The following is a 16,064-nucleotide window of genomic DNA, read 5'->3' on the forward strand; positions in this document are numbered from 1 at the left end:
TGCACGCACGCACACACGCACGCACACACACACACACACACACACACACACACACACACACACACACACACACACACACACACACACACACACACACACACACACACACACACACACACACACACACACACACACACACGAAAGGCGTCAGAGAACTCTCAGTAGAGAGTAAATGATGAGAAAAGTTAAGGTTTAGCTGAAAGACAGGAGGGTAAGACGGACTGCTGCTATCTCTATGGCCAGCAGGCTTCAGGCAGATAGCTCAGTGTGAGGCGGGCTCCTAGTAATGTCCCCCTCTCCACTCTTCTCCTCTCCTCAATCTCCACATGAAAGACCAATAGCCAGGAGCAGCCTCCCTCTCCTCTCCCCCTATCTTCTCCTTTTCTCCTCTCCCTCTCGCCTCTCCTTTCCCAGACCTCATTACCACAGCCTGGGGCCGAGGTCCAGTAGCAGTGGTCCCCTGTAAGCCGCTCTCAGTGGGCCAGGGCAGGGGAGAGAGAAGGGCTAAGAGGGGGAGGTAATGGGGAGGTATGGGTGAGACAGAGGAGGCATCAGAGGTCCTATATAAGTCCTTCTGTAGCAGGGGGGAAGAAGGGCTAAGAGGGGGAGGTAATGGAGAGATGAAGGGGTGGTGAGGGGGAAGAAAAATGGGGAAATAGAGGACGGTGCTCAGTAAATAATACTGCATGCTTCCCATCCGAAACAGTTCGGGAAACAGTTAGTGCAAATTTTAAGACAACATTTTGTAACGTTTTTGTTAGTTTTGGTCTTCGGCAAGGGTTTTTTCTCCAGGCAAGCCGACGTTCAGAGCTGAAGTCTAAGCCCATTCGTTGTTAATTGGTCAACAGTAGGAATTCTGTATCCTCCCCTTCATCTAAACATTTGTTCTTAACTGACTTGCCTAGTTAAATAAATGAAGTGTTTGTCATTCAACAATAGACGACTCTATTCCGTGCCAATGTTTTGATTGAGTAATACTGCACCAAACATCTTCATTAGATGTAAAATTGCGCGACTAAGATCTCTTCGGCAAAAACGTTGAAACTCGTTTTTCAAGCGAAGGTTAAGGGAGGATGCGAGCACACTCGTTCGGATCGGCTAGCCGAGTTCTACTAGGCGCCAGCTGAACCGAAGCATGCGGAAGCTTTAAGGCCTGCTGGTCAAGTCTTTTTCAGCCAGAGCTTAGGCAGTAGGTGAGGAGGATAGAGGTAATATGGATGGAGAGGGGGGAGGTAATGGGGGAGGGGGAGACTCTTATCATCTTCTCTGTTTCATCCTCCCTTGTCTCCCTGTGTCACCCAGGCCTCCCACTGACCAGCGCTGCTTTGAAGTGTTAATACAGCCAATGTTAATGCTGTCAGGGCCAGTCCCATCTCAAAGCTCACAGAGGAGATCCATTTATTTAATGTCTCCGCCTCGCCAATCTTTCCCTCTCCCATCCCTCTCTCCCTCTCTCCCTGTCACCTCTGGACTCCTCACACAAACACACACTGATTAAGATTATTTTCACCTCAAGCAAGCGCATCTGTGTACAAGAGGGAGGGGGACAGGGGTGGGTGTAAGGATTGTTTGGGTGGGGCAGAAATGTGTATGATTGCCCCCCCCCCCCTCCTCTATGTAACAGCAGTACTGACACAGCAAGTGTTATTCTTTACTACTTTACACAGCCTGAGGGAGAGAGACCACCTGCACAGAACAGCACACACTCATTTTCTCTCTCTCTCTCTCTCTCTCTCACACACACACATTGAGGATAATGAGATCAGAGTTCCATGCTGCCCTCACAGTGGGGGTCAGAGACACTGTCAGAGAGGCCCAATACTGGGAGCTGATGAGCTGGGCTCAGAGGGGGTGTGTGTGTGTGTGTGTGTGTGTGTGTGTGTGTGTGTGTGTGTGTGTGTGTGTGTGTGTGTGTGTGTGTGTGTGTGTGTGTGTGTGTGTGTGTGTGTGTGTGTGTGTGTGTGTGTGTGTGTGTGTGTGTGTGTGTGTGAGAGAGAGAGAGCGAGAGAGGAGAGAGAGAGAAAGGAAGAAGGAACATGGAGCTTTGGTGTGCAGTATGAGAAGATCAATAGTTCTGTGAAGTGTGATAGCAAGTGATAACAATACAAACACAGAGACACACAGTTAGACAGACACATGGAGACTTGCAGGCTAGCTGTTACCTGAGAACAACAACACATTTATAACTCTTCATGCTTGGCAGAGGTGTGAACTGGACCTGGGGACACACACACCCAAGCACAAGCAAAGACACTAACACATGCAAACACACACTTAACCTCGGTTGGCAGAGAGATGGGAACTGGACTAAAAGTAAAAGGCTTCCCGTTCTGGAAAACTACGATCGGAAACAAGAGAGTCGTTATTCCGACCTGGTTGGAAAAATCCTGAGAGCCTCACAAGAGTTCACTTACTGCACCCTCTACTATAAAATAGGGAGAAAGGGTGAGAGAGAGAGAGAGAGAGAGAGAGGGAGAGGGAGAGGGAGAGAGAGAGAGAGAGGGAGAGAGAGAGAGAGAGAGGGGGAGAGGGAGAGGGAGAGAGAGAAAGGGAGAGGCCGAGGGAAAGGGAAAGGGAAAGGGAGAGAGAGAGATGGGGCGGAGCTGAACCTAAATGTGATGTTAGGGGTAACATCTCGGTTCATGACTCAGTGGAGTGAATCACATCCCTTGACCTCCAACATCTCAGCCATCCATCCAGCCATACAGAGCTGTTCTGGTGGCTGTAAGGAAAGACCAGAGTCATCCTCACTTTAACTCCTCTGGAATGTAGAGAACAAAGAAAAGGAGATGAAGCTGCAAACAACAAACAAACATAAACACACAGACAGAGCCCTGAGGACACACACACAAACACAAGCACACACAGCCGGGGGAGAGGAAGGAATTCCACAGAGATTCTCTCTCCACAGGAAAAAAGGGATATGCCTCAAACCCGTAATTACACACTCATGCGCGTGCCGCACACACACACTATGACTGAACTACGAAGCTTGCTACTAAACTTCATCTGACACATCATTCATACCCAACTATTGCCTAACTATGTTTAAATGAGACCCTTTATTACGTGAGTCAGACCACTAAACAGCAGTTTGAATTTTAACAACTGTTTCAACAGCTTGGTTGAGCCTGAAGCCATTCTGCAGTCTAGTCCCTCTAATCACCTGACATACTACATTAAACTGTGTTTTATACAATCCGCTATCACAGTCTCACTTCAGAATTAGACGTTCATCCATGTTTCCCAAACGTCAGATATGGAAGTTGTTGGAAACGTCAAATTTGGAAGTGTTAAGGTTAAGTTTAACTCAGAAATCATAAGGTTAGGCATTAACTCTGAATGGTTAAGGTAAGGGTTAAGGTTTGGGATAGGCTTAAAACAAAAATCTCAAAAACAACTTTCTATTGCTGGATTTGAACAAGCAGATGTTAACTGAAACCTACTTGAAGGTAACATTGCCCACTGTTGCCACTAGTGGTCAGTTTCAATGTCAACTCCCGATGTCCTCAGACATGGATGGATGTCGAATACTGACTTGTATCAGGGGTGACCTGGCTGGTTTTATAAGCTCCTCTCGCTCCCTCTCTCTCTTTTTCTCTACCTCTCTCTGTGTTTCCCTCATTGGAATTTAGGTTGGGAACCCAGGTTGCAACAAAGACTGAGAAGAGAGCTTGAATCAAATCAAATCACATTATATTTGTCTGTTATTGCGGGTGTAGCGAAATGCTTGTGTTTCTAGCTCCAACAGTGCAGTAATATCTAACAAGTAATATCTAACAATCCACACAATATAAGGTAAAGGAATGGAATTAAAAACATAGAAATATTTGGACGGGCAATGTCAGAGCAGCATAGACTAAGATACAGTAGAATAGGATATAATACAGTATATACATATGAGATGAGTAATGCAAAATATGTAAACATTATTAAAGTAACTAGTGTTCCATTTATTAAAGTGGCCAGTGATTTCAAGTCTATGTATATAGGGCAGCAGCCTCTAATGTGCTAGTGATGGCTATTTAACAGTCTGATGGCCTTGCGATAGAAGCTGTTTTTCAGTCTCTCGGTTCCAGCTTTGATGCACCTGTACTGACCTTGCCTTCCGGATGATAGCGGGGCGAACAGGCAGTGGCTCGGGTGGTTGTTGTCCTTGATGATCTGTTTGGCCTTCCTGTGACATCGGGTGCAGTAAGTGTCCTGGAGGGCAGGTAGTTTGCCCTCGGTGACGCGTTGGGCAGACCGTACCACCCTCTGGAGAGCCCTGCGGTTGCAGGTGGTGCAGTTGCTGTACCAGGTGGTGATACAGACCGACAGGATGCTCTCAATTGTGCATCTGTAAAAGTTTGTGAGGGTTTTAGGTGCCAAGGTACATTTCTTCATCCTCCTGCGGTTGAAGAGGCGCTGTTGCAACTTCGTCACCACACTGTCTGTATGGGTGAACCATTTCAGTTTGACAGTGATGTGTATGCTGAGAAACTTGAAGATTTCCACCTTCTCCATGTCACACCCTGACCATAGTAAGATGCTATTTTCTATGGTAGAGTAGGTCAGGGCGCGACAGGGGGTGTTTTGTGTTTTTCTATATTTTGTATATCTATGTTTAGGTTCTAGTTTTTCTATTTCTATGTTGTTGTTTTTGGGATGATCTCCAATTAGAGGCAGCTGGTCCTTGTTGTCTCTAATTGGAGATCATACTTAAGTAGGGTTTTTTTCCACCTGTGTTTGTGGGTAGTTGTCTTCTGTTTAGTTTATGTTCCTGACAGAACTGTGCGCTTTCGTTTTTCTCTTTGTTATTTTTCCTTTAGTGTTTTGAGTTATAATAAATATTCATCATGAGCAATCAACACGCTGCACTTTGGTCCCCTCTCTATGACATCCGTTACACTCCACTGCGGTCCCGTCGATGTGGATAGTGGCGTGTTCCCTCTGCTGTTTCCTGAAGTCCACGATCATCTCCTTTGTTTTGTTGACATTGGGTGAGAGATTATTTTCCTGGCACCACACTCCCAGGGCCCTCACCTCTTCCCTGTAGGCTGTCCCGTCATTGTTGGTAATCAGGCCTACTACTGTTGTGTCGTCTGCAAACTTGATGATTGAGTTGGAGATGTGCGTGGCTATGCAGTCATTGGACAGGGAGTACAGGAGGGGGGCTGAGCACACATCCTTGCGGGGGCCCAGTGTTGAGGATCAGCAAAGTGGAGGTATTGTTTCCTACCTTCACCACCTGGGGGTGGCCCGTCAGGAAGTCCAGGACCCAATTGCACAGGGTGGGGTTCAGACCCAGGGCCACTTAATGATGAGCTTGGAGAGTACTATGGTGTTGAATGCTGAGCTATAGTCAATGAACAGTATTCTTACATAGGTATTCCTCTTGTCCAGATGGGATAGGGCGGTGTGCAGTGCAATGGCGATTGCATCGTCTGTGGATCTATTGAGGCGGTAAGCAAATTGAAGTGGGTCTAGGGTGTCAGGTAAGATAGAAGTGATATGATCCTTGACTAGTCTCTCAAAGCACTTCATGATGACAGAAGTGAGTGCTACGGGGAGATAGTCATTTAGTTCAGTTACCTTCGCTTTCTTGGTGACAGGAAGAATGGTGGACATCTTGAAGCATGTGGGGACAACAGACTGGGATAGGGAGAGATTGAATATGTCCGTAAACAACCCAGCTGGTCTGCGCATGCTCTGAGGACGCGGCTAAGGATGCCTTCTGGGCAGCCTTGCGAGGGTTAACACGCTTAAATGTCTTACTCATGTCGGCCACGGAGAAGGAGAGCCCACTGGCTGTTTGTGCATATGTGTGTGCAGACAGATTGTGTGTTTGTGTGTGTGTGTGTGTGTGTGTACATGATCTGCCCTGCAGTTTATTTGTTTACCCTGACAAACAGTAGCAGACAGAGCAGAGCTGGGGGCTGGAGGAGCAGCTTCCTGTAGGCTACCCAGGGAGGGAGAGGGGATGTTAGGAGTCATTACCCGAGGGAGAGGAGGGGTGTCTGGGGCAGGACTCTGTGGCGTGCTGCCTGGTGACACCCGAAGACCCAGAGCCAGGCTACACACACACACATGCACACACACACACACGCACACACACACACACACACACACACACACACACACACACACACACACACACACACACACACACACACACACACACACACACACACACACACACACACACACACACACACACACACACACACACACACACACAGCCTTCCTCATAATGCTACTGCCAGGGGATTACACTAGGATACTGTGGAAGCCTTGCAAAGATTATATGAAACACAGTATAGGTTTCTGAAGATGACAAAGAGAAGATTTACTACTAGACTATGATGCTGTGATAGTGTTGGATATACTGGACCAAAGACCTACACTACATCATGTTCACCAATATACTGTAGAGAGACTGATGAGCTGCGTGTAGAAAAGGGAAACGGGAGATATCAGTTTATGAAGTGTATGATGAATGTACTGGATTTCCCATTTAGAAAGGCATGAAATCTGCTATATATCCGGACCTTCCTCAATATACTGCTCGAGACATACACACACAGGGCTGCCACTATCAGGGCTGTTATTACTGGCTCGAACCACAGCATTCCAGCAAGTCCCGCAAACGCAGTCAAAAGCCAGGCTGTGTGTGTGTGTGTGTCTCCTGTATGACACTTTCAATCAGGCCATGCCAAGGCCGTCACCGACACACTCAAGACACACACACACACACACACACACACACACACACACACACACACACACACACACACACACACACACACACACACACACACACACACACACACACACACACACACACACACTCACACTCACACACATGCCATACACAGCTCCGTAAGTGAAGTCCCTGTGTGTGTATGTCCTCATGACGGATCTAGACCACATTGTAATGTCTTATTCATGCTGTATCAATTCATAATAACCAGACCCGTCCCACTCCACACACACAACAAACGCACAACACACACACACACCTATACCCTGGCCTCAATGACTGAAGTTAGGTCTAGCCTGATGTGTATCTGGGACATCCGGACTGCAGTTATCAGGAGCTCTGAACATCAGAGGACACACACACAGGGGACTGATGTCCCAGCGATTTAACGTGAATATTTTACAACCCTACATCCATCTGTTGAATTATTCATGAGCAACACAGAATTGTTAGTACCAACACCTCTTACTATCTCCATCTCTTCTTCTCTCCATCTCTTCATCTCTTCATCTTTTTCTCTCCATCTACTCTTCCCTTCTTCTCTCGCTCCCTCTCCCTCTCTGTCTTTCTACCTTTACCATTGTGTGTCTCTCTCTCTCTTTCTCTGTTGATGTCTGTGTCTTCTGTGTTAGTGAATATTTCAGATGGTGGGGTGGTTTTAAAATGACCCCCTTTTGGCTTCCGCTCGCCTCAAATGATTTACTCTGTGTTTTCCTCTTTATATACACACACACGGTACATCTTGTAAAAACCAATTGACAACCTATAAACCAGCTGACAAGGCCAGGGGTATGACCTTGGGTAGGGGTCTGGGACTGGGTTTGAACCTGCATCATCTGCAGGCTACAGGACTGTGTTAGGCCACTGAGCTAATAAAGTCTAGGAATTAGCTTGGGGAGCCAGCTAATGCAAATCTTCAGGTCTCGGACAAGGTTATTCATCATGTGATATATGGCCAAGTGGTCCGGGCCAAGGAGTGCAGGAACCATGATAGAGGTGGAGAGAGGGGGACAGAGAGAGAGGAAAAGAAAATCTGGCCCCTGGCACATCTTCACTGGTCATTCATCAGGAAGGACAGAGAGAAGGACACGACCAGCCTCAACCATTAACAGGGGTGCACACACACACACACACACACACACACACACACACACGCATACACACACGCATACACACACACACACACACACACACACACACACACACACACACACACACACACACACACACACACACACACACACACACACACACACACACACACAGGAATTCTCCCAATAATCACAGAATCTCCCCGAATGTCCTACTGAGAAACAGTTCCCTCAGCATAAAACACCAAACAATCACAGTGAAAACACAGCATCGGTCCAATATAAACACATATAATAGGCATGAATGCATGAACACACAGCTAAAGCATCCCTTTTATCTCCTAAAATAGATTCATAAAGAACGTAATCCCAGGTGAATGCCTGCTATCCCCATATTAGCAAACTGGGGTGTAATTAGCATGTGTGTGTGTGTTATTCTGTGTGTCTGTGTTAGAGTTTGTGTACCAGACCAATCCTGTTGTCAAGCATTAGCACGGAAACAAGCAACGAACCACTCCGCTCTTACCCACCCCGAACTCTACCCCCCAAAATATTTCACACACACTCATCCTCTCTTCCATTCTTTACCCCCCACAGTGTAGGGGAGGACCGCACCCTTCCTCTCCTCCCCTCCCCACAAACACACACCTGGCCCTCCCATGGTGCAGGTAAAGAGAACAACCCCCCCCCTTCCTCTCCTAACCTGCCCTCGCTACTCCACCTGATTCTACCTTCCATAGAGATGGAACTGACCTGAACTCTCACCCCATCCTGCCTGTCCAGTCCAGGAGCAACCCCTAGCCCCTTCCTCTTTGGTGGTGCACATTCATCAATGTAGGATAGTTGTAAGACTATACGGCTGTAGGTAGGTAGCTCTGCTAAACCCATTGGAGGGTTCAGTTGAACCATCAAGTATCACTTACACCTGTTCTTCTATTTTCGGACGAAGCCCTAACGGGAGACGGAATGTTATTTTCGCACGGAGCGTGGGGGCCCCTGGTGTTAGAGAGAGAAAGATAGGGAGAGAGAGAGAGAGATGGAGAGAAAGATGGGGACCTCCCAAGCTAGTTTTCACCTACAGCAGGGGTAGACACCTAGATTCAGCTACGGGACGATTTTTGTCTGAGAGGATGATTGGGGGGCCGGAACATAATTCTAATAATTTGTACAGTGCAAATTGACCACAACTAAGCCCAAAAATAGATTTTATTTCAAAATAATTTTGTGGGAATACTTGGGAGCAGATTTCCTAAATTAAAAACAATTTCTGGTGATTTCAGTCTTTTTTTGACCCAAAACTGAAATAAAATGTGTATTTCTTTGTTTTATTATATTTTTGGGGCTGCAAGAAAGAAACATTGTGGGACTGTTTTGGCCCGCAGGCCGCCTGTTGATGACCCCTGACCTACAGTGTGTGTGTCATACATAATAAAACAGGCACAAAGACGAGCAGCCGTACACAGTGATCTTGAGAGATCATAAATACCCTAACCCTTCTCTGCCCTTCCCCTCCTCCTTCTCCCCTCCTCTTCCCCCCATCCCTCCAAACCAGATGCTGTTCCCTGGAGGCACCTATTACGCTGAGTCCTTGGCCCCCTCCCTCTCTCCATCCCTCTCTCCCTCCATCCCTCCTTCCTCCTACTCTCACACTGTGAACACCTAATTACAGACCAGGAGAGTAGATTACAGAGCTGCACTGCCGAGAACCAGGGACTGAGGGATGGAGGTAGGGATGGAAGGAGAGAGGAGGGGGACACCAGGCCGTTAACGATGATGGATACCGTTCTGTTTTCACTGTTATTGTCCCTTTGCTCGGCACTCCTCCGCTTTCCTCTTCTAGTCCTCTACTCCTCTTCTGTTCCCATGCTTTCCCACCACTACCAGGCACCTCCATCCATCACCCAGCTCTAACAATCTCTAATAATCTCCAATCATGTCTCATTATCTCCAATTATCTCTTATCTGCTCTGTTCCTCATGCATCAGTGTCTCACTTATCTCTCAGGCATCCACACAGAGTAAAGGAGGTAGCTATAAAGAGAGTTGGAGAGAGTTAGCTAACTAACTCCATCTTCTCCAGATAAAATGGAAATGTGCTGTACCATTCTAGATTAGAATGCACAAAAGACACTTACTAAGAGCTACAGTAAAATTACATTTCTAATTCCTTCATGACAGTAACAACAACCTTTCTCTTCCAAACTTCACTTTTACCTCAAACTACTAGATGTATATTTGCTGTGTTCTCTCCTGCCAACACCTTATTGTCCTGTAAACAATTAATGAGCAGGCTGGTTTAACGACTGCCAGTCTGTCTATAATGTCTGTAATTGTCCCGTCCACCACTACACCACACTCATCTGTTCATTTAACTAGCGGCGCCTTTTATTAAGACAAGTCTTCCTCTGCGGTCAACCACTGCAGGCCTGGGAGGAGAGGAGAGGAGCATGATCAGAGAAGAGATATGAAGATATACTCTCGATCACTCATTCCAGAAGGAGTAAAAAAAACAGAATGGTAGAGAGAGAGAGAGAGAGAGAGAGAGAGAGAGAGAGAGAGAGAGAGAGAGAGAGAGAGAGAGAGAGAGAGAGAGAGAGAGAGAGAGAGAGAGAGAGAGAGAGAGAGAGAGAGAGAGAGAGAGCTAACATCTGGGTTAGCGTTCCACCTGAGGGCTGGAGGCTTTCCCATTAACCCCTCTTGTTAAGGCCATTAAAGACAGACCCTAACAAGCCCCTGTGAGCACTTAGAGCAAGTGCAAAGACAGAAACCCACACACACACCGTCAGACTTTCTGTGGGAGTGAAAACCTGTTAAGTACATGAAGCTCTCTCTCCTGGCTGTAACCTAACTACGCCAGTCTAGTGCCCAGACCCCATGTTGGGACGGAAAGACGGAGACCACTGATGATTTAAGAAGCAGCGAACGCATCAGGAAATCTCTTTGTCTTGGTACTGCTCTGTTTAATGAGGCCCCGTCTGCTAGACAACTACAGGAGGGGAGACATTTTACAGTTACTGCCTGTCTGTGAACAACAATGTTTTATTCTTTAGACAAAGTTTCTAATCTTTCCTATATGCTCTTATGAGGCTGGTGTGAGAAAAGCACCTATTTCCTAAACAAATATGCACTTCTTCAGATGAAATACATGCTGGCATGCTCATTATCAGACGTTGGCCTGTAATAAATTAGAAAAACGCAGACACACACGTACAGTGCTGGTACACAGTGAATGGTCTAAACAGGTGTTCAACATTCTTAGGCATCTTATTCTCCAGAAAGGGTTTGAAAGGTAGAACTACTCATGAAAGAAGCCAGCTAGTAACGGAAATAAAGAGCAGATTGAATGGAAGTGGAAGCAGAGAGATCTGTTAATCCAATCCTTCAGCTGCTGGCTGGCAAAGTCTGGTCTGGTTGATGGACTAATCAATGGCTCAAGGCTATGCTCTGGCCTCACCTGGTAGACCGCTTAGAACGCTGTCGTAGAACGGTACAGAATTACCTCGGACATCAGTCAGTCACACACACACACACACACATGCACCCAAGCATGCACACACACACCGCCCATTCACAACCCTAGCCTTTAAGTCTCAAACAGCTGTTGTGTTTTTGGAGCAGTCTACCAACAGTGCTCCATTCCAACTTCATCCTCTATTTTCTACACGTGGCCTCCAAGTCTTTCCCCTCTTTGTTTAGCATTATTCATGCAATTGTGCAATACAGTTGTACTACTCACTGGTGATGACAGTCTTAAGCCTTTACATTTATTAAAAGTGGACTAGACTGTATTGGAAGTGGCTACAGAAGGATAGGGATAGGATACGGATAGGTACCGGGACTGGGACTGGGGACAGGAGAAGTGCAGAGGGAAATGATGTTTCCATGTCCCAGTGTTTTATTATTCCCAGATGCAGCACAAGGTGACCTAAAGTGGAATGATCGGAGCCAGAACAATCGGCCAGCGGCAGGGACACTCATTATCCTTCGGAAAATGGAACCTTGTTATGGCACACTAATAAAAGTTTAGCCTTACTTTGGGATGGTCACGCCACAGGGGTGTGTGTGTGTGTGTGTGTGTGTGTGTGTGTGTGTGTGTGTGTGTGTGTGTGTGTGTGTGTGTGTGTGTGTGTGTGTGTGTCTGTGTGTGTGTGTGTGTGTGTGTGTGTGTGTGTGTGTGTGTGTGTGTGTGTGTGTGTGTGTGTGTGTGTGTGTGTGTGTGTGTGTGTGTGTGTGTGTGTGTGTGATAGAGAGAGATTTAAATCACCAGGATGCCTCACCAAACACTAAACTAGCACATCATACCCATTGGAGTAGAGAGAATGACTTCACTTCCTCCAGCAGCAGTTTGGATTCCTCTCCAACAAGATGGAACTGTCCCTACTAACCAACATAGTCAAATAGCCACTTATTCCATAATCCTCAACACCACACGGTGGCCCACCGCTGCTAAATTGTTGCCAACACTGCAATAAATATGATGTATTGTTAAATATATATTTCTGCCTAGAAGATGCTAGACGTGCTTTTAAATGGATAGTCGTTGGCTCAATGACTGAAAGTCTATGGGAACAGCAAGCATGTCGTTGCGCTAACGCTAGTAGCAATGCAACCCCTTGCTACCACTACTGAAAAGAACCTAGGGAAAACACTGCCACACTAACTCTAGGTTACTAAAGCATTCACACAACCATACACACACACACACACACACACACACACACACACACACACACACACACACACACACACACACACACACACACACACACACACACACACACACACACACACACACACACACTTCCATGGCAGGAAGCAGGTAAAGGGTGAGGCAGAGAAAGCATGTGTACTCACAGAAGAGTGAGACAGAGAGTGTGTATAGAAGAGAGTGTGTGTATGATAATATAAAGTGTGTGTACTCACAGACGTGAAAGTGCAGGGTTCTTCTGAAACAGAAGTTCCGGAAGCTGCTGCAGTTGGTTCCTATTCAGGCGCCTGGCACAGAAAATGCATGTTTAGTACAGCAGATATGTACCGGTCAGGTATGCACTGGAAATCAGATCTGCACTTTGATGAACTAGATTATGGTACATTATTTCTGCACAATGCATGCCAACACTACACATTGACACTATTATTTATCAGTAGATTGCATTTCAGTTCACATAAATACAACCAAAATGTTTGTGTTACAGGGAGGGAAATATTATACTAGTCAGGGCCAGAAGAAAACAACAGATTTATTTGTCCCCTATAGACGTATCAGTTATGTGAACACATCCAGCTTGCGTCTCTAGGGGACTAAGAAAACAACGGTTACAAAATAACATTTGTAGAGACAGATGAGTGTGTTGGAGCCTTCAGGCAGCTTGGCTTGGCACTGCCTTCCCCTCCCCAGGATAACAAATGAAAGAGGCTGGCAGGCTTTATGCAAATACAACCATTAAGAAAATTAGGAACAGACTGTTACTAATTGCCATTTGAAACCACAGCTTTATACTGTCTCAATGCTCCATTGGAAACACATGGGAGTGAATGGCGGTGAATGGGAATGAATGGGAGAGGAAAGGCAGGTCGGGTCGTGCCTGTAGCATAGCGTAGACAGATGTGTGGGCCCAGAGCCATAGACAGATACACAGACTGGGTTGGAGATGGAGAATTATAATGGGCTTGACTGGGTTTCTAGCGGCTCTGTTCATACTGAACTGGACCCGCTAAGTTAGTGGGTTTGGAATTAAAAGGTTCTATCTAGAACCTTAAAGGGTTCTTTGGCTGTCCCCATAGTTGAACCCTTTGAAGAACCCTTTTGGGTTGCAGGTGAACCCTTTTGGGTTCTATGTAGAACCCTTTGTACAGAGGGTTCTACATGGAACCCAAAAGGGTTCTACCTAGAAGCAAAAGGGGTTTTACCTGGAACCAAAAATGGTTCTCCTATGGGGACAGCCGAAGAACCCTTTTTTCTAAAAGTGTAGGTCGAGGTGGACCTGCTAATAAGTTAGTGAGCTTTATACTAGTTTCAAAGGTGGGTAAATGCTGAGCACGGATGATGTTGTTAGACCCATTCACACCAAGCTTAATGTGTGTGGTAATGCTGGTTAATATTGGGGCTGTCTGGGTCTCTCCTAGATCTCCGTACCCTCACCTCTCACCATATGTTTAGTGACCAACTGAAGAGTGTCTCTGATGTGGTCCTCACACACACACACACTGAGTGGGGCTCTTTAATATCGTTGTGGCTAGAGCACTGCCATTTTTGTACGTTATGCTGCTCCATAATGTCCTGTGGCTAACACTGCCATACAGTATGGGGGTCTAGGTTTTTTTATGTGCTAACCATGGTGTGGTGAGTGTGTTTGTCTGTGTGTTACCCTGCTGTTTACAAGCTGTTCATGCATTCACACGTTCCAGTGATGTTCACGCAAAGCCTCATGTTCCAGTGATGGGCCAGGGCTGTGACTGAGCCTCCTGAGGAAGGATGGGTTGGGTAAACCCAAACGTCAGCAAAACTTTCCTGCTCCCAGACCGCCACTCGCGATGGACAGGGATGTTCAAATATAGTCAACCCCTAAACCTCTTTGAGAGCAAATATGAACACGCAGACACATGCTGTAGCCTACTTACAGTCTCTCCAGCTCCTTCATGTCATCAAACGCTCCACGCTCTATCGCTCCAATCTGATTCTCCATCAACTGTCTACAGAGAGAAAGAGAGAAATATAGATAGTTTCGCATAGTGCTAGATTTCTCTGAAAGTACTGTATAACAGCAATTGTTTGAAACTCACGCATTACGCACATGAAAAGCGCGAAATCGTTGCTCCTCACGAGCTCCCCGCCTTCTGTTCAGAAACCTCACAAGCTGACAGGTTGCCATAGCAATGTAAGCTAAAGTGACAGTTTTTTTCCCCCTGATCGTTTGACAGACTGTTTCTTCTAGTGATGAATGATTGTGCATCTTTGACAGATTGTAAGTTGATAAATACATATGCTTGTTTATCACTGTAATATTTATATGTAGTTGTTTTCAGATTAATATGGAAATAATAAGACATTGTCGTGTATTCCACCATGTAATTTATGTCTGCTTTGTTGTCTGCTACTGTATGCTAGCTTCTGTTGCTGTCTTTGCATGATAATGCTAGCCTTGCTGTTCTAAATTATATGGCCTTTTCTGTTTATGTTGAAATGGAAGCAACCAGTCAATAATGTTTTATATTGTATTATTTGACTTAAGGTTTATTTTTTCCTTTATTTTTTTTTAATTCCCTATAGAACCACATATCTTCTCAAATATCCCATGTGCACCTGTATGACACCAAGCCTCAACTGGGTTCCTGTGGCCATCCCTCTCTCTACCCAGCTGTCCCAGAACCTACTCATCCCCTAGAGTGGGCCTACCCACACTCTGTTTTAGTATGTGTTTAGTATGTGTTTCAGTCACTCAGTCACCTAAGGCTTTAGACGTAGGGGGAACGAGGGTGCTGAAGGTTGGGGTTGGGAAATGGGTGGTAAGGCCCCTTGTTAAGTGTGTGTATATAGGCTGGCTAGTTCCAGCACCCCTTTTGCCCAAGGCAATGGTGTGGTCCACACTCACTCACACACACAACCACACACACACACATATAGGGCAGCGGTGTGGTCTTGGGCTGGCTGTGGAATCTTGGCACCGGGGGGCATCTCAGGGATCATAGCCAGGAAAGAGTTTCTGAAGGTAGGTTAGTGAGGCAGGCCACTGTGCCTTGAGGTCTGGTGTGGTCTTGTGGTTAGAGGGGGAGGTGTGGAGAGGTAGGGGCAGGGGTGAGAGGCATGGGTGAAGCAGGGAGAGCCAGGGGAGGCATGGAGAACCAGGGGGAGTCAGGGGTGAGGAGGGGGGAGACTAAGGTGAGATCCAGGGCTGGGTGGTTCAAAGAACAGAGGGGGAGAAAGAGACCCACTGTAAAGCTGTCCTTGGGGCATGGGAACGTCAGAGCACTGTGTGAGTGTGTCCAAAGAGCTGCAGTGCCTGGCTAGGTGTTAGCGCTGCAGGCTTTACACACACACACATGTGTACGCTGCCAAAGCTAATGCACTGGATGGTTTTGGAAGTGTTGCAATAACAGTTTAGGGAGAGACAAGCGCCCAGGTCTTAGAACCAACAGTAGTGTTCCTTCATTCAGAGAACCGTTGTGTGTGTGTGTGTGTGTGTGTGTGTGTGTGTGTGTGTGTGTGTGTGTGTGTGTGTGTGTGTGTGTGTG

The 16,064-nt window shown here is 46.5% G+C and overlaps 1 protein-coding gene across 10 annotated transcripts in view; it reads right to left on the reverse strand.

The window, feature by feature from the left end:
* Window positions 1–16,064, reverse strand: part of LOC106612875 (slit homolog 1 protein) — a 156,417-nt gene that overhangs the window by 122,247 nt on the left and 18,106 nt on the right. For all 10 annotated transcript variants that reach the window (XR_001330387.2, XM_014214505.2, XM_014214514.2 and 7 more), the window contains exons 3-4: window positions 14,454–14,525; window positions 12,756–12,827 (exon numbers count right to left, since the gene is read on the reverse strand). Coding sequence is in view for 9 of the 10 variants with exons in the window: in XM_014214505.2 (XP_014069980.1) it covers window positions 12,756–12,827; window positions 14,454–14,525 (144 nt within the window). In the remaining variant the exon portion in view is untranslated. The remainder of the gene's footprint in view (window positions 1–12,755; window positions 12,828–14,453; window positions 14,526–16,064) is intronic.

Source organism: Salmo salar, chromosome ssa01, assembly GCF_905237065.1.
Source record: "Salmo salar chromosome ssa01, Ssal_v3.1, whole genome shotgun sequence".
Classification (NCBI taxonomy): domain Eukaryota; kingdom Metazoa; phylum Chordata; class Actinopteri; order Salmoniformes; family Salmonidae; genus Salmo; species Salmo salar.